Genomic DNA, 24,375 nt, shown 5'->3' with positions numbered 1-24,375 from the left:
TACAAAACAGAAACAGACTCACAGACTTAGAGAATAAATTTATGGTTGCCAAGGAGGAAGAATAGGGAGAAGGGAGAATTAGAGAGTTTGAGATGAATATGTACACACTGCTATATGTAAAATGGATAACCAGCAAGGACCTACTGTATAGCAAGGGGAACTATGCTCATTGTTATGTGGCAGCCTGTATGGGAGGGGAGTTTGGGGAAGAATGGATACATGTGTATATATGGCTGAATCCCTTCGCTGTCTACCTGAAACTATCACAACATTGTTAACTGGCTATACTCCAATATAAAAAAAAGGGGGGGGGCGGGTAAAAACTAAAAACAAGAGTAATGATACCCAATGTCTGGATGAGAGGTGGAAAGCCCATTCAATTATCCACATTTCTCAGACCCCAGATGTTTGGCAATACATTGGAGAACTTCCCCATGTAACCGGTAGCATTTCCTGTATTTTGCTGGCTGTTTACGGCTGAGTTGAAATGCCAGTGTTAGCCTTATTTCAGTCTTACAAAACAAATTGATCTGACCTCAGAAATTCCAGGAGCTACTCGAAAAGATCACGAATTCTGGAGCTATATCTTGGTTTGGTTTTTGCCTTATTCTGAAAATAAGATCCTTCTGCTCAGCTGATACTGGTTATTATAAATATCCTCCTTTCCTCAACCATATGTATATTGTTTTTCCAAAGATCTGAGGGGCAGTGGCCTTTGGTGTCTAGGATTTTAGGGCATTTGGCTAATCATTAGCTAGATCCCAGACTGTAGATGTCTTTTGTTCCAACTCCCTGAGTAGTTCTATTCCTCTCTAGGTAATACAGGTTGGTAGCTCCTGGATAAGATGTTTGCTGCTGCTTTTTTCCTCTTATTTTTGATGACTTATCAGCCAGGGGTAACCATACAGGAGAAGGTGAACTGGTGAGTTGGCCGAGAGTTTCTGCAAAATTTGCAGTTTAAAGGGTCACTTAGCCGGGAAATAAGCTGCTGTCAGCTTTGCAACAGGCTGTTATAGGATGGAATGTGACTCTTTTCCATGCTGTTACTAATTCAGTGAAGGACTCCAGGTCAGTAAAAAGCATTCACTTGGTGTCAGATAGGCCTGTGTGCAAATCCGAGACTTAGGAGCTGGGTCATCTGGACTAAATCGCCTAATCTCTTTGCACTTGTTTCTCGATTGGTCAAATGAACATGATAATACCTCTTCTGTAAGAGCCCTGCCAAGTTGCTTCAGTCCTATCCGAGTCTTTGCGACCCCACCAGACTCTACTGTCCATGGAATTCTCCAGGCAAGAATACTGGTGTGGGTTGCCACTTTCTTCTGCAGGGGGTCTTTCCAACCCAGGGATCGAACCTGAATCTCTTATGTCTCCTGCATTGTCAGGTCGGTTCTACCACTAGCACCACCTGGGTAGCCTTAACGAACATGAAATAAGATCCTGGATATAAAATATATTCAACTTAATAAATGATAATTCTCTTGAATGATATTGGACAATTCAACCTCTGCTTGTCCATTTGTGAATTATAAGAATACACATCTCATAGTGTTTGGGGGAGGATAAAATTAGATAAAGTATATAAAATTATCTTGGGAAACACAAGAGACTATAAAGATACTGAGTCATTTCATTCCAGGAAGTCAACCTTTTGCTATGGAGTAATGAATGGAAGAGATATTTATCTATGTATGCTGCATTTTATGCATTCCTTTTTCTTGAATATCCCAAACTTGCTTCATGTGTTTTTTTTTTTTTTTTTTTAATCTTAACATCAAGTATTTTGTAATGCTTAAATAGCCTCTTATTTTGCCTGTGGGTAGTTTTAAAGGAGTCCCTGTCTCCTAAACATTGAAAATTTCAGGTAGAGCTATTTTATTAAAATTCTTGTTGGATGATTCAATTTTGAATCATTATTGCTTTTAAATGTTAAGCGAGAGATTTCCTTTAACTAAGAACAGTTCAGAAGGGGGAAAGGCATTTTTACAAGCAGTTAATTTGCAACTTGTGTTTCAAGCAAATACCATTTCGAAAAATCAGAAAATTCATCTCTAATAATTAGAAGATAAAGGCCAGAGAACTGTGGTAAAGGAAATCTCTGCTGAGATACCCTTAATTATAAAAGCTTATCATTATAATCCTTTTTGAAAATGAACAAAGAGTCTTGATGTTTGATGAACTTATCAAATAAGACAGACCAGTGAAGAGGCAAATTTGAAGTCAAGGCAAAAGAGAACCAATTAAATATGTTGCAAAGTGCTGAAGTAGGAAATCACAAGTCTTGTGTCAAATGCCAGAGTGTCTGACCCTGGCTTTGCAAAGGCAAAACTGCATGGTGAAATAACTTGACTGGGTTCAAATTCTGGGACCAGCATGTACTATTTGTGTGATTTGAGGCAAGTTATTTAAGTTTTCTGAGCTGTAAAGTGGGAGCAAGTAAGAGGAACAATTAAGTGCATAAAAGTACTTAAATCGACACTTGGTACTTAATAAGCATTCAATGACAGCTGTTACCAGTGGTGCTATGTCACTGTTATTGTCATTTTTCTGGGTATTTTTCTTCTCTCCAATGGTTGATAAAAATGAGAATAAATTTGTAATGTGCCAATTAGTATGCATCTTTTGGATTAGTCTGTGATTTCAAACTTTAAGAAAATTTAACAATGGCAAAATAAATAACTATTTTTCTCAAATAAAATCTTATATAAACACTAACATTGAAAACAGATGGTATATATTTACATTTTTAATGGCATACATCTACTTTTATAAGCTCATATTTACCATTATTATAAACTATACTGCCTGTGTGTTATTACACCATTACTATAAATTCTTAGAAAAATGGAATTGCTTGAGAAAAAATATTTTAAGATAATGTTGATGAAAAGACATTATAATATTCAGCTCAAAAATCATGACTCTCTTTTATGTGTTTTATACAAAAAATACACTTCAGCATGTGTGCTGCTTTAAAAAGTTAAAAGATTTTTTCCATCCTTTTAATTTATTGAGATTTGTTTTACAACAAAGAATATGCTCTTAGTGAATATTTCACGCGTACTTCAAAGTGTGCCCTTATCTATTGTTGGGTGCAGTTTTAAGTCATTAAGTTGGTTGTTAAAGCTGCTCAAGTTTCACCTCCTTGTCTAACAATTGCTGAGGGAAAGATGCTGCAATCCTCAACTATATTTTGCATTTATCTGTTTCTCCTTTTAGTTCTATCAGGGTTTGCTTCATGTATTTTGAAGCTCTCTTATTATCTATCTATAAACAGGTTTATACATGATTTGCCCCTTTATCATTACAAGAGGCTTTCATATCCCTGGGTTGTGCATGGTGACTTTTCCCCCCAATATTTTGTTTTAACTTATCTGACTCTTTATATTTTGCCGTATGACTCTTGCAGATAACATATAGGTGGGTCTTACTTTATTATCTAGTCTAACAATCTCTGTCTTTTAATCATAGTATTTATACCACTTATGTAAGATGTAATTACTGATACTCATGGGTTTGGGTTTACCAACTTTCTATTTGTTTTCTACTTGTACCATCTGCTCTTTGTTTCTGTTTTTCTCCTTTTTTGTCATCTTTTGGGTTTATTTATTTTTTCTAATTCCAAATCACTTATTAGCAATTCTATTTTATTTGTTTTGGCTGCTACTCTAAGCTTTGCAACATTCATCATTAACTTAAAACAGCTTACCTTCAAATAATATCATATCACTTCTGATACCATTATTATTTTTCCTGAATAACTTCTTTTGACCTTTCTTATGGTCAGAATGAATTTTGGTGAGAGAATGATCCATTTTTATTCGTCAGAAGAGCTCTTTATTTTGCCTTTATGTTGAAGGATATCTTTGATGAATATGAAATTCTACATGAAAAGTTTCCTCTTTCTCTTCCACATTACTTTGAAGATACCATTCCATTATCTTTGGCTTGTATAGTCTTTGAGGAAAAGTCTACTTTGTTATTCTTCGTGTGTCAAACTGTTTTAAAAAATGGACTCAAATATTTCATCATTGATTTCCAGCAGTTTATGATGTGCCTTGGTGTGATTCTGTGGATTTATAGTTCTCATCAAATTTGGGGGGAAATTTGCCTTTATTAATTCAAATATGTTTTCTGCCCCATACCCTCTCCTCTCCTTCTGACTGTAGATATAGTCAACTACTTCATATTATCTTACAGGTCCCTGAGGCTCTCTTCTTTTTTAAAAAATTGTTTTTGGCAGTATTTTTTCTCTGTTTCATTTTGGAAATACTATCATATCTTCAAGTTTACTGATCCTTTCTTCTGCAATATTTAATCTTTTTTTTTTTTAGCCCATCCAATGAATCTTTCATTTTGGTTATTATAATTTTTCAGCTTTAAAAGTTTCATTTGGTACTTTTTTGACATCTTTCACTTCTCATAATGTTTATGATTCCCTTTAATATACTTAAAATAACTCTCTTAAAATTGTTGTTTGCGACTTCCATCACTTTTATTTCATGGGTCTTTAGAATTAGGAAGGACTTTGACATCAAACTGAATCCACTTATGTTACAGATAAGGAAACTGAGTCCCAGAAAGAGAAGTGGAATATTAAATAAGAACCAGACTGTTTTCTCTAGGCATTTTATGAGTATAGGCAAATTCAATCCTTATTATTTTCCTCTGAGATTGTTGTAATTATTATCCCCAGCAGTTGACAGCCAGAGAGGAAACAAAGCAATTTCATATGTAAGTCACACAGCTTCCTAGTGGCACAGTCAGGCCTTCTAATTCCTAGATTTGTATTATTACACCATTATTGTTACCCTTACCCATCAGAAAAAAAAAAAGTCCTTTCAAAACTGAGCACCCATTTTGACAAGCACTATTTACAACACCTAGGACATGGAAGCAATCTAAATGTCCATCGACAGAGGAATGGCTAAAGAAGATGTGGTACATATATACAATGGAACATTACTCAGACATAAAAAGAATGAAATAATGCCATTTGCAGCAACACGGATGGACCTAGAGATTGTTATAGTGAGTGAAATAAATCAGACAGAGAAATATAAACATCATATTATACCACTTACCTAGATGGGTGAGATGAGGTGTGGGTGGGAGGCGGATCCAAGAGGGAGGGAATATATATATATACATATAGCTGATTCACTTTGTTGTATAGCAGAAACTGATACAATATAGTAAAGCAACAATACCCAAATTTAAAACAAATAGCACAAATGAACTTGTTTACAAAACGGAAATAGAGTCACAGATGTAAGAAAACAAAGAGTTATCAGAGGGGATAAGTGGGGGAGGATAAATTGAAAGATTGGGATTGACATATACTTACTACTATATATACAATAGATAACTAATATGGATCTGTAGTATAGCACAAGGAAACCTACTCAATATTCTATAATAACCTATTGAGAAAAGAATCTAAAAAAGAGTGGATATATGTATGTGTATAACTGACTTAATTTGCCATACACCAGAAACTAACACAATATTATAAACCAAGTATACTCCAATAAATTTTTTAACAAGTAATATAAATATTTAATTTGGAATTAAGATACCCAAAGGCTTTTATACAATTTCCAATCCAACATTTCCACCGATGAAGAATGAACTTAAGTCCCTTGGGGCGGGGGGTTAAAGAAATACAAGTGAAGATCTCAAACATACAGAATAACAACAACAGTCTGTTTATTTCTCTAAACAGATGAAATAGGCAGTGGAGCCTAATGAAATTTAAATCACTCTCCTCTTTTTTATTTTATTTCATGGGCATCAGAGTGTTTACCAAAGTATCCTGGGCCAAGGCCATGTGAATATTTTCTGTAGTTGTCCAGATGACTGGAAATCAATATGTATTCAGGCTACATGAAATTTCAGCTAATATAAACAACTGCAGTAGTCGATGTGACTCAAAATGAGTCTCATTACTATGGACACTTTTTTTCCTTCGAGGTAACTAATCCCTAGCTGTACTTCAAGCAGCACTGGGTGTGGGCTTTGATGTGCAATCAACCTGGTTTTAAATCCTGGCTTCACCTCTTAGTGGCTATGGAACTTGGGTAAGTTGCTTAAACTCTTCAAGGCTAACTTTCTCATCTATAGGGATAATACATATTTCATGAGTGCTTGTCAAGAGTTAAAAGAGTTCACATAAAGCACTGATCATAGAAGCTGGCACATGGCAAGCTTTTAGAAAATTACTTTTATTACTTTATTTCCCTTTTGTCAGCAATCCTTCACAGTAAAAATTGAAATGTTTTCTAAAAATCTTCCAATACATATTGGAATATATGTTGGAATGTTTTCCAATATGGAATTTTTTCTAGTATATATTGGAATGTTTTCTAAATATGTATAGTTCAGTGTGGAATTCTATGTGTACCTGGAACACAGTAGATAGTTTTTTAAATTCATTCATTCATTTATTCATTCATTTTCATTCAAAGGAGTCAAAAAAAGTCTTGGTTTGAATTCTTGCTTCACCACTTACTATCAATATATTATAACTTTAAGCACATTATTTCATCTTCCTCTGAATCTGTTTTACTTATCTATAAAATAGATATAATATTCCACAGGAGTCTGATAAAATTTAAATTATATAAGATTGAATGAGATGATATATTCATACAAAAGTTTTTATTGAATTCCCACTGTATGCCAGGTACTGTGCTCAGCACGAGGGGACCACAGTGATCAACAGAGTCATGATCTCCTGCCTTGCAGAATTTGCAGTATAGCGGTGGACATAAAGTATGGGAGGTTCTACATATGTGGGATTATGTTAGCAGAGGGTAGGTGGGCTTTCCTGGTGGCTCAGCAGTAAAGAATCCACCTGCTCTGCAAGAGTGACAGGAGACCAGGTTCGATCCTTGGGTTGGGAAGATCCCCTGGAAGAGGGCATGAAAACGCACTTCAGTATTCTTGCCTGGAGAATCCCCATGGACAGAGAGGGTTGGTGGGCTACAGTCCACAGGGTTGCAAAGAGTCAGACATGACTGATGAGACTTAATATGCATGGTGGGGCACAGAAAACCATCTGGAGGAAATGAGACCTAACTGAACTCAGACAGTCTGGGCAGATGGATGGGGTGTGATTACTCCATGTGGAAGAAAGAGTATTATGCATATATTGCAGGAGAGACTGGAAAAGGGTCAGAACTAGAAGTTCTGTGGAATTCTATGTGTACCTGGGACACAGTAGATACTGCTCATTCATTCATTAATTTCTTTTCATTCATTCATTTAATACATATTCCAGGTATGCTTATGGGCTTTCCAGGTGGCTCAGTGCTAAAGAATCTGCCCACAGTGAGGGAGAGCTGGGTTCCGTCCCTGGACTGGGCAGATCCCCTGGAGAAGGAAATGGCAGCCCTCTCCAGTATTCTTGCCTGAAAAATCCCATGGACAGAGGAGCCTCGTGGGCTACCATCCTTGGGATCACAAGAGTCCAACATGACTTAGTGACTAAACAAGCAAACAAACAAAGAGGCATGGTACATAGCAAACAAAACAGATAATGTCCTTACTCTCATGGAATTGGCAGTGTAGTGATGGAATCAGTCAATAAACATGTAAACTGAACATTTCAGTAAAAATTGTGGTAAATACTATGAAGGAAACAAAAAGGGTCCTTGAATAGAGGATATCAGAGCAAAAGGTTGTTGCTGAGCTGTGAAAGACACTGGGATTCTTGACCTCCAGAGGACAGGCATTCAATCCAGGGCCACTGACATAGCTTGACCGCTCAGAGCTTTTGTGTAATAAATTTTTATTAAAGTATAAAAGAGATAGAGAAAGCTTCTGACATAGACAGCAGAAGGGGGCAGAAAGAGTGCCCCCCTGCTAGCCTTTAGCAGTATATTATATACCTATTAGCAAGCTGTGAATTAGAGAAAGGAGATGTCTCAAAATTCGGAGTGGCACCAGACCCCTCACCCACAACATGCATTTTGAGATAACATTGGCACAAGGTGAGTCATCCCAGGCCATAAAATGATTGCCATGAATCTTGAAGAAAGGCAGGTTTCCAAGCAAATGTATGGTTTCATTAACATAGATTAAGAGAACTATTGTATGAGTAAAACATACTGGTTTGTCAAGTGGGTTCTGAGTCTTAGGCGGAACCAACTTAAAGACAAGAGTCTAGCGTAAATACACTCATCTAGAGCCAGACATCCTGGAATGTGAAGTCAAGTGGGCCTTAGAAAGCATCACTACGAACAAAGCTAGTGGAGGTGATGGAATTCCAGTTGAGCTATTTCAAATCCTAAAGGATGATGCTGTGAAAGTAATGCACACAATGTGCCAGCAAATTTGGAAAACTCAGCAGTGGCCACAGGACTGGAAAAGGTCCATTTTCATTTCAATTCCAAAGAAAGGCAATCTCAAAGAATGCTCACACTACCGCACAATTGCACTCATCTTACACGCTAGTAAAGTAATGCTCAAAAGTCTCCAAGCCAGGCTTCAGCAATATGTGAACCATGAACTTCCAGATATTCAAGCTGGTTTTAGAAAAGGCAGAGGAACCAGAGATCAAATTGCCAACATTCGCTGGATCATCGAAAAAGCAAGAGAGTTCCAGAAAAATGTATATTTCTGCTTTATTGGCTATGCCAAAGCCTTTGACTGTGTGGATCACAATAAACTGTGGAAAATTCTGAAAGAGATGGGCATACCAGACCATCTGACCTGCCTCTTGAGAAACCTATATGCAGGTCAGGAAACAACAGTTAGAACTGGACAGGGAACAACAGACTGGTTCCAAATAGGAAAAGGAGTACGTCAAGGCTGCATATTGTCACCCTGCTTATTTAACTTATATGCAGAGTACATCATGAGAAATGCTGGGCTAAATGAAGCACAAGCTGGAATCAAGGTTGCTAGGAGAAATATCAATAATCTCAGATATGCAGATGACACCACCCTTATGGCAGAAAGTGAAGAGGAAATAAAAAGCCTCTTGATGAAAGTGAAAGAGGAGAGTGAAAAAATTGGCTTAAAGCTCAACATTCAGAAAACTAAGATCATGGCATCTGGTCCCATCACTTCATGGGAAATAGATGGGGACACAGTGGAAACAGTGCCAGACTTTATTTTTGGGGGCTCCAAAATCACTGCAGATAGTGATTGCAGCCATGAAATTAAAAGACGCTTACTCCTTGGAAGGAAAGTTATGACCAACCTAGATAGCATATTAAAAAGCAGAGACATTACTTTGTCAACAAAGGTTTGTCTAGTCAAGGCTATGGTTTTTCCAGTGGTCATGTATGGATGTGAGAGTTGGACTGTGAAGAAAGCTGAGCGCCGAAGAATTGATGCTTTTAAACTGTGGTGTTGGAGAAGACTCTTGAGAGTCCCTTGGACTATAAGGAGATCCACCCAGTCAATCCTAAAGGAGATCAGTCCTGGGTGTTCATTGGAAGGACTGATGCTGAAGCTGAAACTCCAATACCTTGGCCACCTCATGCGAAGAGTTGACTCATTGGAAAAGACCCTGATGCTAGGAGGGATTGGGGGCAGGAGGAGAAGGGGACGACAGAGGATGAGATAGCTGGATGGCATCACTGACTCAATGGACATGAGTTTGAGTAAACTCCGGGAGTTTGTGATGGACAGGGAGGCCTGGGGTGCTACAATTCATGGGGTTGCAAAAAGTCGGACACGACTGAGTGACTGAAATGAACTGAACTGAACTGAACTGAGGGTAAATACATAGCTCATTAACAGAGCTTAAGAAAAACATTTCCATAAGAAAAATGCATTGGTTAGCTCAATGTTTGAGAAAAGTTAAGTTCAGGTAGAACCAGGTATGTGTTATGGCAACATAGAATTTTAAAAGAGACCTTTTAAAATTTGTATAGAGAAGGGGGAAAAAAATCTAACACTTGTAGCTTGTTTCCTCCTGCCACTTGAGAGAGAGATAAAACAGTGTCTAACACTTGCAGCCTATTTCCTCTGTTTGGAGACCCCTGGCCTTCCTGCCAGTTACCTTCTATAGAGCAATCTAAAAATAAGCAAGTGGGGGGTTCTCTGTGGAGGTGGTTAAAGTTTAAGCTGAAGGATGAAGGATGGTGAGGAGGGAGAAACCATGTGAAGAGCAAGGAGAGTGGAGAAGTTAGTACGTGCTAGGAACCCTGGGGGAAATGGCTTGTCAGGTTCAAGGACCTGCAGAATGGGAACAGTATGAGATCAGGGGATTGTGTCCTGAGAAGATGTCAGAAAGGTAGTCAGGGGCCAGATCACAGAGGTCCTTTGGCACCTTCATGAGGAATTGGGATTTTAGTCTATGTGTAGTGAAAAACAAACAAAAATCACATGGAGTGTATTCTACAGGGTGGGTATTATCTGATTTCTCATTTAAAAATGTGTCTGTGCAGAGCAAAGATTGGAGGAAACTGAGTGGACCATCTCAGACTATAGGAGGCCAAGCAATGATCTGGGTGAGAGATAATGGTGTCTAAAATTAGGACGAGGCAGTCTAGGTAGGCAGAGGGGAAGATATTTGAGATACATCTTGAAAACAAAACCAACAGAAATTTCCAAAGGACTGGATATGGGTGTGAGGGGATGGAAGGAATTAAAGACCAGTGCTCTAGGTACCTGGCTTGAGCAACCGTGTGTTAGGGTGGTTCCAATTACTGATGTGGGTAAAACTGAGAAAGAAACAGGTTAAAAGAAGAAAATTAAGAGTTTAAACTTGGAGCCTTAAGTTCACTATGCCTGAGAGGCACTAGTGGAGATATAAAATGGGACAACTGGGTAAACAAGACAAGATTTCCAAGCTTGAAGATCTCAATCTAGAGGCATTACCACAGATGGTATGAGAAGCCCAGGAAATGGATCCCACTTTCTCAAAAATGAGAAAAGCAAAAAGGCAAGACTGTACCCTGGAGGAGTCTAGTGTTCAGAGACATCAAAGAGAACTGGGAGCAAGGAAGTTTGGTGCTGGAGAAGTCCAAGAGAAGAAATATTTCAAGAAGGAAATGCTGGTTAACACAGGGCAATTAAGACCAAGCCAGAAAGCTTTCCACTGGATTTAGCAACATGGAGGTCACTGGAGACTCAGCACTTTGAAAGTCAAATTTTCAATACTTGTTTCATGAGGTAAATTTCCATGTAACTGAATGGGAGTGTCTCAAGGTTGTATAATTAGTGACAATCAGCCCTGAATATGAGCAGAGCCAATTTATTAGGATGACCCACTGGAACTAATCGGTGTTGGGCTTTCTGATCTTCTCACCTGGGATGGGTAGCTAATTAATTATTCTGTGATCTGAGATGGCCACATTCAATGCCAGGTTTCAGGCCTTTTGCCCAATATGTCACCCTATCTAAAAAGGCAGGCGGGGAGCATATCACTAGTCTCTGGCACTCCACAGAGTGGGCATTCAATATGTTTTTGATGAAGATGAAGAGGTTTGATGAGCATGTTTGGGGTTGAGACGGTTATAGAGAAGAAACTAGCATGTATGTCAGACTGATGCTTAGGGCTTTGCATATATAATCTTATTCCCATATGCAAAACAGTCTCACAAGTTTTTACGATCTCTGATTTTCAGCTTTAAATAGCAGAATCTGGATTATATACATCTTTGGTATACTCTAAACCCCTTTCTGTTACATCAGTGTTTCTTCAACTGTGCTGTATGGTCTTATTACATGGAAAAAAAAAAAATTGCCCTATGGTCAAAAATTGGGTAACTGCTGGATTAAGTAAATTAAAATGCAGAACTTCTCAGAGCCTTTAAAGTACTACTGGACATTTAAATCCCCAAGAGCAGTATGTTGTATGCAGTTTATCCAAATCTGACCAGGTAACTTTGCTTCTTTTCCTTTTCCACCTCTCGTGCATAATTCAGGAAGCGGTACTCCACAGAGCACCCTGTGCAGAGTGGAAGGAACTCTGCACAGACCACTGTATTTCCTTGTGCTGATTCTACAGGTGAAAAACTTAAAAGCCTCTCTGGGTTCTGCTCAGCATGGCACAGCAAGGTAGATGCCAACTAAAGACTAGAATCAAAGACTCCATTTTCAGTAGCTTGGAGATGCTTTCAAACTATTTGCCAAGATTTACTAGGCCACAGATTTATTAAATGTTCCTTAAGTAATTGAAAAACTGATACAGCTCTTTTGGAAAGCCATTTGGCCATATGTGTCATAAACTTTAAAACCATTTGTATCCTTCAATTTAGCCATCCTATTCTACAGGATGTATCTTCAGTAAATAACTTAGAATACAGAAAAACTGGGTGCTCAATACTCTAATTGTTTAATGTTAGTGGAATGGAACAATGTGCAGTCATCATAAAAATTTATATTTCTCTTATAATATTGAATGGAAAGATCAACATATAAAAATGTAGTAGTATGACCTCAACTATTTTATGGAAATAAAGAAGGAAAGGAAACAGAATTAATGGTGGTGGAAAGTTGGACAATTTCTTTCTTTTATAATCTTTTCTATGTTATCTTAAGGAGAATGCATGACTTTCAAAATCTATAAAAAATAAACTACATTAAAAAATTCATTGGCATGATAAGAGAAAACGCCAGTCATATTGATATTGGCTAAAAGGTTGGAGCCCTGTAACGACTTAATGAATGGTCCTTGTATACCTTTTGTAGCCTTGCTTCAGTGATAGCATGGCTGTGTGTGCCTCTGTCTAGACATCATGTCACAAAGCTTTTAAAACTACAGCAACACAGCATTGCTCTGTCTAAGCTTTTGCTTCCATCCATTAATACTGTTTCCTTCCATTTTGACATCATAATGCAGTCTCTGTGGGCTTACAATGACATTATCTTGACAATTCTACAGTGAGACGCAGAACTAATGCTGTAGTTATTTTGTGCTCCCAAACCTCTGCCCTTGTAACTACTCTCCCATCTTTTGGTGATTAGAACCCTTGCTTTTCTTCATGTTTCTATGCTTCAAACTTTTAATAGTAGGACAATCTATCAGAAAAATAACATATGGACCAAACCTTGAGCCATCTGAATGTCTAGACACCAGGATTATTTAATTAGATTCTAACTGGAAATTAGGTTCAAATAAATTTCTAAGGAATGTCCTTCTATTTTCCATAAACTGGTTTCATTCTTTCCATCCCCTTTAATTCTCCTTCCTTCCCTCCCTCCCTCCCTTCTCCTCTCCCTCTCTCCCCTTCTCTCTTTCTCCCTTTCTTCGTTTCTTTACTTTCCTAAATATTTACTGAGCACCTTCCCTGGGTCTGGCACCATGATAAGTGCTGGGAGTTCAGTAGCAAACACGTGAACAGTACAAGTACCCACATTCATACAGTTTATGATCTGGTGGAGATGGCAGAAACTATACAAATATTATAAGTGTGCTAAGTTTTGAGACAAAAATGTGCAGAGATTGACCAAATCATGTGAAGAGAGATATCTCATCAGTCAGAGTATTGAGGAATGTTTTCCTAAGGAACTGATGTTTATGATGAGGCTGAAGATACCTAGGAATTAACCAGGAGAAAGATACTTGGATTCTTTCAAGACTGGGTTTCATGGGTAGGTGTGATCAATGGAACAGTGGGGTCCAGGAATTTAGGACATAATTACAATTTTAAAATGATGGATCATGAAATCAAAACTGATTGTGAAGGGAAATAAAAATAGGGGAGGTCTTATTGCTAGAGAGAAAGCTTAGGAGTCAATGGAGGCCCCAATGAGGTCTAAGAAAAGTTCATGGGAATCCTTGAGTATACAGAGATAGAAGGAAAAGAGCCTGTGGAGTGCCAGATAACTTCATAGGTGACCCATGAATTAGTTATTTGGAAGGGAATCTGTCTCAGAGAGCAAAAGTCTAGGATGAAATCATGGAAGATAATGGAACAAAGAGTCACTCAAGAGGAAGAGAAGGAACAACCGAGAGCAGAGAGCATTGAGTGGTTCATTCATAGCGATGCTGAGGTCTCCCAGGGTGATGAGAGGAACCGGAATAGAGAGGAAGATGATAGGCTGAACACTAAAGTTTTCTTTGAAGGGATGATAGAGCTGGTGTTCCATACTAACATCATTTTATAAATCGGAGTTTCTCAAAGTGTGGTCTGTAGACTGTAAGCAGTCCCCAAGATCTTATGAGGGCAGTATCTGGGAATTCAAAACAATTTCACAATAATACCAAGGCATTATTTTCTCTTTTCACTGTGTTCATGTTTGCCCTGATGGTGTAAAATTAATGTTGACTAAAGCTACTGTGGCCTTGACACAAGTCAAGGCGGTGAGGTCAAACTTAAAGGAAAGAAGTTTTTCACTTAGAAAATTCCTTAAACCAGTTAAAATTGTTAATTTTATTAAAACTCAATCTTTGAAAACTTGTTATTTAACTATTATTTTTGGCCAAATGGAAAGGATGCATACAGAACTTCTATTGTACCTGAGTATGACAATTGTCTTGAGAAAAAGAAACTGTTTGAGTTAAGTCAATGTTGATGTCTTTTTCCTGGAACATTGTTTTTACTTGACAAAATCACTGCTAGACAAACTACTGTTATTCAGGCTAAGATAATTGGGAGACATTGTCTCAAAAGTGAGCAGAGGGCCTATTACTTCCAGGAAAACAGATAGCATTATTTGTTACCAATGACAAAATTTGGGCTTTCAAATGAAAATTAAAATTTGGGAAAACATATTCACTACTATGAGCTTGAGATCACTGTTAATATTAATAAATTTGACTTTTAAATATTTTATATTGAACTATGTGAATATTTTTAAGATACATACACTAGGGGAGCCATTGTTTTCTCAATTTCCAAGGTTTACTGTTATAATAATTATGTATGGATGTTGTTGTTGTTTACTTGCTAAGTCATGTCTGACTCTTTTGAGACTCAATGGACTGTAGCCCACCCGGCTCCCCTGTTCATGGCATTTCCCAGGCAAGAATACTGGAGTGGGTTGCCATTTCCTTCTCCAGGGGATCTTCCCTACCCAGGGACTGAACACATATTTCCTGCACTGGCAGGTGAATTCTTTACCACTGAGCCACCAGGGAAGTCCATGCATGGGTACTGGATCCATTTAAAGCATACACAGACCAATGAGTTTTAATGTAACGGAGAATTTAAAAATTCACCGATAGGCTTTCAGATTATAACTACAACTAACATCTAAGAAATTACTGCTTTTAAAGTGTTGGTGTAACATCAAAGAACATCCACAATTATCTGAGAAGACTATTAAAACACTCCTCACCTACATTACTTTTTCAACTATATAACTGTATGATGCTGGAGTTTCTTCATAGATTTCAATTAAAGCAACATATTCAATGAAGAAGCAGAGGTGAGAGCCTAGCTGCTTCCTATAAACCAGACATCAAAGAGATTTGCAAAAACATAAAACATAACTCTTTTCAATAATTATTTTTCTTGGAAATGGATTTTTAAACATACATGGTAACATGTAACAATTTCACAGTGATTTTTAAATGGGAAAATAAACACTTCAAAATGTCTCAGTTTTTATTTTATTTTTCAGTTTTGATTTTTAATTCTGTGACTATCAGTAGATCTAGTCTCCTTAAATAAAAGCTTTTCAGAGTCCTCACAGTATGTTAGTGTATAAAGGGTTCCTAGGATCAAAGTTTGAGAACCAATGATAAATGTGAACACTACTTTCCTGAGGATCCTAGGGCTTCTTGTCTCGGGTTGCAGCCTAGGGGGGCATCATTCATTACAAGGACCAGCTCATGGCATAATCAGACTGAGTTTTGAAGCACTACAGCATCATCCTTGCATACGGTAGAGGCACAATATATTTTTAGTCTTTATTTCTTAAAACTGTGATTGAATGAAGGGAAAACATCCATAGCTATTTTTTTTATTTGCTTAAATTGTACATCTCAAAATTGATGCATGGAAATGAAAAGAGTTCTGGGGATGGAAGTTGGTGATGGTTGTACAACAATATGAATGTACTCAATGCCACTGAACTATACACTTAAAAAATGATTATGGTAAAGTATAAGTTTTATGTTATGTACATTTTACCACAATAAAATATTGGGATAAAAAGAGCAATAGGCCATATATCTTTTGTTTTAAAAACAGCATATGAAATTTTTAAGAAGGATGATAGAATTAATCAAGTATTGGAAATACTCCTGCAGTCCAGGGTTCCAAGTAAGAAAAACTGTGCCTTTATGAATGTTCCTCTCATTTCCTTGCTCTATCCCCACTCTTCCGGATAATTTGAAGGTTAAGGGAATATATATTGTGATATTGTTTCATGTTCTATGGCTACAAGTACCCAGATGCCCAAATCAATGGGCAACCTGTACAAATTAAAATAAAATTAAGCATCTGTTCAGCCATAAAAAAGGGGAAAATCCTGCCATTTGTGACAACATAAATGAACCTGGAGTACATTATGCTAAGTGAAATAAGCCAGGCAGAAAAAAGGCAATACTGCATGATCTCAGGTATATGTGGGAATCTAAAGAAAAGTCTAACTCATTCATTTCTATACATATTTTGATTTCTTTTTTGATTTCTTCTATGATTTGTTGGTTATTCAGAAGCGTGTTATTTAGCCTCCATATGTTTGAATTTTTAACAATTTTTTTCCTGTAATTGAGATCTAATCTTACTGCACTGTGGTCAGAAAAGATGACTGGAATGATTTCAATTTTTTTGAATGAAAGTGAAAACACAACAACCCAAAACCTATGGGACACTGTAAAAGCAGTGCTAAGGGGAAGGTTCATAGCATTACAGGCTTACATCAAGAAACAAGAAAAAAGCCAAATAAATAACCTAACTCTACACCTAAAGCAATTAGAGAAGGAAGAAATGAAGAACCCCAGGGTTAGCAGAAGGAAAGAAATCTTAAAAATCAGGGCAGAAATAAATGCAATAGAAACTAAAGAGACCATAGCAAAAATCAACAAAGCTAAAAGCTGGTTTTTTGAAAAAATAAACAAAATTGACAAACCATTAGCAAGACTCATTAAGAAACAAAGAGAGAAGAACCAAATTAACAAAATTAGAAATGAAAATGGAGAGATCACAACAGACAACACTGAAATACAAAGGATCATCAGAGACTACTACCAGCAGCTCTATGCCAATAAAATGGACAACTTGGATGAAATGGACAAATTCTTAGAAAAGTATAACTTTCCAAAACTGAACCAGGAAGAAATAGAAGATCTTAACAGACCCATCACAAGCAAGGAAATCGAAACTGTAATCAAAAATCTTCCAGCAAACAAAAGCCCAGGACCAGATGGCTTCACAGCTGAATTCTACCAAAAATTTAGAGAAGAGCTAACACCTATCTTACTCAAACTCTTCCAGAAAATTGCAGATGAAGGTAAGCTTCCAAACTCATTCTATGAGGCCACCATCACCCTAATTCCAAAACCAGACAAAGATGCCACAAAAAAAGAAAACTACGGGCCAATATCACTGATGAACATAGATGCAATAATCCTCAACAAAATTCTAGCAAACAGAATTCAACAACATATTAAAAAAATCATACACCATGACCAAGTGGGCTTTATCCCAGGAATGCAAGGATTCTTTAATATCCACAAATCAATCAATGTAATACACCACATTAACAAATTGAAAGATAAAAACCATATGATTATCTCAATAGATGCAGAGAAAGCCTTTGACAAAATTCAACACTCATTTATGATTAAAACTCTCCAAAAAGCAGGAATAGAAGGAACATACCTCAACATAATAAAAGCTATATATGACAAACCCACAGCAAGCATCACCCTCAATGGTGAAAAATTGAAGGCATTTCCCCTGAAATCAGGAACAAGACAAGGGTGCCCACTCTCACCATTACTATTCAACATAGTGTTGGAAGTTTTGGCCACAGCAATCAGAGCAGAAAAAGAAGTAAAAGGAATCCAGATAGGAAAAGAAGAAGTGAAACTCTCACTGTTTGCAGATGACATGATCCTCTACATAGAAAACCCTAAAGACTCTACCAGAAAATTACTAGAGCTAATCAATGAATATAGTAAAGTTGCAGGATATAAAATTAACACACAGAAATCCCTTGCATTCCTATATACTAACAATGAAAAAACAGAAAGAGAAATTAAGGAAACAATACCACTCACCATTGCAACAAAAAGAATAAAATACTTAGGAATATATCTACCTAAAGAAACAAAAGACCTATACATAGAAAACTATAAAACACTGATGAAAGAAATCAAAGAGGACACAAACAGATGGAGAAACATACCGTGTTCATGGATTGGAAGAATCAATATTGTCAAAATGGCTATTCTACCCAAAGCAGTCTATAGATTCAATGCAATCCCTATCAAGCTACCAACGGTATTTTTCACAGAACTAGACCAAAGAATTTCACAATTTGTATGGAAATACAAAAAACCTCGAATAGTCAAAGTAATCTTGAGAAAGAAGAATGGAACTGGAGGAATCAACCTGCCTGACTTCAGACTCTACTACAAAGCCACAGTCATCAAGACAGTATGGTACTGGCACAAAGACAGAAATATAGATCAATGGAACAGAATAGAAAGCCCAGAGATAAATCCACGAACCTATGGACACCTTATCTTTGACAAAGGAGGCAAGGATATACAATGGAAAAAAGACAACCTCTTTAACAAGTGGTGCTGGGAAAACTGGTCAACCACTTGTAAAAGAATGAAACTAGAACACTTTCTAACACCATACACAAAAATAAACTCAAAATGGATTAAAAATCTAAATGTAAGACCAGAAACTATAAAACTCCTAGAGGAGAACATAGGCAAAACACTCTCCGACATAAATCACAGCAAGATCCTCTATGACCCACCTCCCAGAATATTGGAAATAAAAGCAAAACTAAACAAATGGGACCTAATGAAACTTAAAAGCTTTTGCACTACAAAGGAAACTATAAGTAAGGTGAAAAGACAGCCCTCAGATTGGGAGAAAATAATAGCAAACGAAGAAACAGACAAAGGATTAATTTCAAAAATATACAAGCAACTCCTGCAGCTCAATTCCAGAAAAATAAATGACCCAATCAAAAAATGGGCCAAAGAACTAAACAGACATTTCTCCAAAGAAGACATACAGATGGCTAACAAACACATGAAAAGATGCTCAACATCACTCATTATTAGAGAAATGCAAATCAAAACCACAATGAGGTACCATTACACGCCAGTCAGGATGGCTGCTATCCAAAAGTCTACAAGCAATAAATGCTGGAGAGGGTGTGGAGAAAAGGGAACCCTCTTACACTGTTGGTGGGAATGCAAACTAGTACAGCCGCTATGGAAAACAGTGCGGAGATTTCTTAAAAAACTGGAAATAGAACTGCCATATGACCCAGCAATCCCACTTCTGGGCATACACACTGAGGAAACCAGATCTGAAAGAGACACGTGCACCCCAATGTTCATCGCAGCACTGTTTATAATAGCCAGGACATGGAAGCAACCTACATGCCCATCAGCAGATGAATGGATAAGGAAGCTGTGGTACATATACACCATGGAATATTACTCAGCCGTTAAAAAGAATTCATTTGAACCAGTTCTAATGAGATGGATGAAACTGGAGCCCCTTATACAGAGTGAAGTAAGCCAGAAAGATAAAGAACATTACAGCATACTAACACATATATATGGAATTTAGAAAGATGGTAACGATAACCCTATATGCAAAACAGAAAAAGAGACACAGAAATACAGAACAGACTTTTGAACTCTGTGGGAGAAGGTGAGGGTGGGATATTTCAAAAGAACAGCATGTATACTATCTATGGTGAAACAGATCACCAGCCCAGGTGGGATGCATGAGACAAGTGCTCGGGCCTGGTGCACTGGGAAGACCCAGAGGAAGCAGGTGGAGAGGGAGGTGGGAGGGGGGCTCGGGATGGGGAATACGTGTAAATCTATGGCTGATTCATATCACTGTATGACAAAACCCACTGAAATGTTGTGAAGTAATTAGCCTCCAACTAATAAAAAAAATAAAGAAAAGTCTAACTCGTAGAACCAGAGATAGAATAGAGGGGCTTGGGGCAAGAACAACATGGGCAGAGATTTGGTCACAGGATATAAACTTTCTGTCATAATGATAGCTTATGGTGAACGATGTCAGATTCATGATCTCCAAAGAAGATTTAGCTTTGGGATCAGGGACCAGGCTTGATCACTCAAGAGCTTTTGTGTAGCTGCATTTTATTAAAGTGAAAAAGGAACAGCAAAAGCTTCTGACATAGATATCAGAAGGGGGAAGAGAGTGCCCCCCTCACTAGTCTAAGCAAGGGAGTTATATACTTTTTAATTAGTTATTATAGTAAATCAAAAGAAAGTCTCAAGGTTGTAAAGATCTTACTAGACCCACTCCCATAATTTACATTTTAAGATGAGAGGATTAGCCAGAAGGTTTTCAGGAAGGAGAAACTATCCTCAAGCAGGATACACATTGTTGTTATATAATCCTTAGTAGAGTTTAAACTGAGTTGTTTGTTATGTAATCATCAGAAAAAAACTATGTGACTAAGACTAAGAAATGTAGAGAGGAAAATAAAAAGATGTTTGTCCTTTCCTCTTCCTTGAGAATTCCAGACCCCTATCTCCACTTTGAGAGCCCCAGACCACTTTCTCCTGCTCAGGGACCCCAGACTTCTTATCAGCCTGCCTAGGAATTGACTCTCTCAATAGGATGAGAAGTTCCGGGATTCTAGTGTGCAGCATGGTGACTAGAGTTAGTAATAGCATAGTGTACACTTGGAATTTGCCAAGAGAGTAAGTCTGAAATGTCTTAGCACACAACAGAAGGAAAAAAGGTCATTATGGGAGATGAGGTGTGTGTTTCCCTTCATTGTGATAATCATGTCACAATATATATGCATACCAAACTATCACGTCAGTCATCTTAAATATACCATACAATTTTTTCTTATCAATTATGCCTCAATAAAGCTGGGGGAAAATTCAGCATCTGTTTTCCTATTATTAAGATGCCATCATATTAAAACAGCTTTTCACATTTATAATTACAGAAATTAAAATGATCATGATAAAAAGTTAAAAACTGAATCGAGGTCTTTTGTCTCTAGGAGAGTCAGTCGGGCTGTTGAGAGTTTCACCCCCACAGCTGTTTCCTGCCGGTTGGACAGCTGGGCAGAGTGGACAGACTGCTTTCCATGCCAGGACAAGAAGGTGAGACAGTAATGCCCAATTCTGGAGCATTTAGCATTTGGATTGTGCAGTAGGCATTCAAATGGGGGTAAGCAGTTGGCACTGTAAATCTAGAAGTCTGGGGAGAAAATGGGTCTAGAAATAGGTATTCAGAAGCCATACACACACGACGGTGGAACATATTTCTGCTTCTTCTGATTTTGTTTGTAAGGCATTTGGATGAGGCTTCACAGACATGTATGTTATGGCTTAGATGGAAAAAAGTAGCCTTCCAGACATGGGCACACTGATCCCCACTGGCCTCTCTGGGTCCTGGCCAACCTACTGCCCTCCAGTGAGAGTCATCTGGAGGGGCCAATGACTTGAGAACAAAGTGCCAAGCTGTCCATGACCTATGGAAACTGAGATAAACCAAAGCATGCCACACAGGGTGTTTCTGAGGACTTCACGTTCATGCACTGAAAAAGGCTGACATGCCCAATGAACAGATGTATATCTATCTTGCCCACATAAGTGGTTTTAATTGGTCCAAAATGATTGCTAAACTCAGTAGCATAAGGGGGATGTGGGGAGCACTCTGCTCAGGCAGGGAGAAGTATTACAGCTCTGTCTTTGTTCAGAATCACTGGCCTATCATGATAATAAGAAGACTAACTTCTATTCTGTTTTCTTAGTATTTTAAAATCTCTGCAGATAACACACACCTTCACTGGGTGCAGCCCCTTACATGCTGCACCACTGCCTGAGCCTTGCCTACTAGCCTATTGCTGTCAAGCCTGTGTTTCAGCTTTGATTGAACAGCTTAGATTCTGGTTTGCACCTTATTTGCTGTGTTACTTTGGACATATCTTTTACCTTCTCTGTGCCTCTGATTCCTAATCTATAAGTGAAAGTAGGAACAGTATGTACATCACAGAGTTTTTGAGAACATTAAATGAATAATGCATACAAAAGCGCTTTTCATGGCATCTGGCACACAGTAAAAGTGAAAGTCGCTCAGTTGTGTCTGATGCTTTGTGACCCTAAGGATTAAACAGTCCATGGAATTCTCCAGGCCAGAATACTGGAGTGGGTAGCCGTTCTCTTCTCCAGAGGATCTCCCAACCCAGGGATCAACCCCAGGTCTCCCACATTGCAGAAAGGTTCTTTACTGGCTGAGTCACCAGGGCAAAGAGTAAATGTTCACTAAATGTGAGCCGTTTCACTTCCTTTCTGTGCCCTCCTCTCTACCCCTCCTCCCTCTGCCTTGAATCAAGCCCTCCTTTTTCCTCATTTGACCTCTCACAGAGTCTGCTGATGGTTCCCCTGCCTCCAACCCCCTCCTCAGTGAGACAGGAAAGTGCTCTGGGAAGATCTGATGACACTGGTGGAAACACCATTTGGACCTAGTTTGTTCAATTCTAAAGGCTTAAATTTATGATCTTGCCTCTCCCACCTCTGGGATATGCCAAAGAATTCCAGGCATTCCGGTTTAAAAATATCTGGCCCCCAATTCTCATTCTGCTTTGACATTCTGGATTAATTTTCTGAATCTGCTGTGATAAATGCCACAAACTGGGTGGCTTAGAACAACAGAAATGTATTCTCTCACAGTTCTGGAGGCCAGAAGCCTGCAGTCGAGGGGTCAGTAGAGTCAGTCTCTCTCTGGAAGCTCCAGAGGAGAAGTTGTTCTTTGCGTCTTCCAGTTTCTGGGGGCTGCTCGCTCCAATCTCTGCTCCTCTGTCTGCATCACTCCCTCCCTCTGTGCGTTTCCCTCACGTGTATAAGTGATATCCCCCTCTGCCTTCCTCTTACAAGGACACTGTGATGGCATTCAGAGTCCGCCTGGATAATCCAGAGTAATTTCTCCAAATTAATGATGTCTGCAAAGATTCTTTTCCCAAATAAGGTAACATTTACAACTTTCAAGGATTAGGACTTGATTTCTTTGCATGGCCATTATTCAACCTATTATACATTGAAATAACTCCTAAAGCTACATTTTTCTCTTGTGTTACAGTTTAGATAGCAGATAGCACAAGTGAATGACTTACAGTTTACATCAGCATTGATTCCTTTCTTAGGGATTCAAAAAGTCGTGTCTTTAAGGTAATTCTTAAAATGATTCTGTTAACTATTTAATTGAAAGGCCATCTGAGTTTCTTTTTATTAATATGTTTCTTCCTCTCAAAATCTCCCAAAGATGTGCATTTCTGAAAAGAAACATTGTCTACTAGGTAGAAAAGAAAATTATGTCTTAATGATACCAACCATGGGCAATGGCACGGAGAAGTCCCTGGGGAGTATCCTTATCAACCTGTCTGCAATACAATGTCTTCATTATTTGATAACAACCTAGATACTAGGGAGTGGGTGGGAATGAATCTGATGCCTGCACCATCATTCCAAGTACAGAAACCACAGGAAGGATGTTAATGACAATAATAGTGGCCATTTATTAAATAACTTCTGTAGACCAAGGACTGTCCTAATGCTTTAAATAAATCATCTTCTTATTTGACTTTGGCAGCCAGTAGTGGGTGATAGACAGATAGACACCGTCCTCCCCTTTGCTTAGGTTGCCCATTAAGAATGCAGCAGAGCCTCAATTTAAAGTCTGGCCAGTCTGATCCCAAAATGCCCATGAATCTGAACTGTATGCCTCTCCTGGAGCTATATGGAGAGTAGTGAGTGATATTAGTGGTTACCTAATCCAATACCTTCTCAGTCATAATCGTTCCAGAGTAGTCCAGCAGCTACAAGGATGATGACAAAGTTGATAGCTCTTATTACCGGGCACACACCAGAATGGAACAGAGAGCCGATGTCTTTAGCTGTGTGATCACTGATCTTTAGAACACTCTCAGCTCTCTCTCATCTTACAGATGAGAACACCAAGGGTCAGAGGAATTTAGGACTTTATCCAGTGGCACATACACTGTGAGTTGCAGAACTGGAATTCTAACCCAGTTTAAGATGGGATCATTAATAGAATGTAACCTCCTAGACTTGTGAGAATTAAGTGAGACAAATAATGTAGAGGGATTTCCCTGGTGGTCCAGTGGCTAAGATTCCACACTCCCAGTGCATGGGGCCCAGGTTTGATTCCTGGTCAGGGAATGAGAGGGCTTCCCAGGTGGTGCTAGAACTTGCCTGCCAATGTAGGAAACATAAGAGATGTAGGTTCAACCCTTGGGTGAAGA

The 24,375-nt window shown here is 38.2% G+C and overlaps 1 protein-coding gene across 1 annotated transcript in view; it reads left to right on the top strand.

The window, feature by feature from the left end:
- Window positions 1-749: 749 nt before the first annotated feature.
- Window positions 750-24,375, top strand: part of C8A (complement C8 alpha chain) — a 73,109-nt gene continuing 49,483 nt past the window's right edge. Inside the window, exons 1-2 of the mRNA XM_043878524.1 lie at window positions 750-922; window positions 21,112-21,214. Of these exons, the coding sequence (XP_043734459.1) occupies window positions 846-922; window positions 21,112-21,214 (180 nt within the window). The 5' untranslated portion in view covers window positions 750-845. The remainder of the gene's footprint in view (window positions 923-21,111; window positions 21,215-24,375) is intronic.

The sequence above is a fragment of the Cervus elaphus genome, chromosome 20, assembly GCF_910594005.1.
Source record: "Cervus elaphus chromosome 20, mCerEla1.1, whole genome shotgun sequence".
In the NCBI taxonomy this organism is placed as follows: Eukaryota; Metazoa; Chordata; class Mammalia; order Artiodactyla; family Cervidae; genus Cervus; species Cervus elaphus.
Note: the sequence above shows the minus strand (reverse complement) of the source record. Positions and strands in the feature narration are given on the sequence as shown.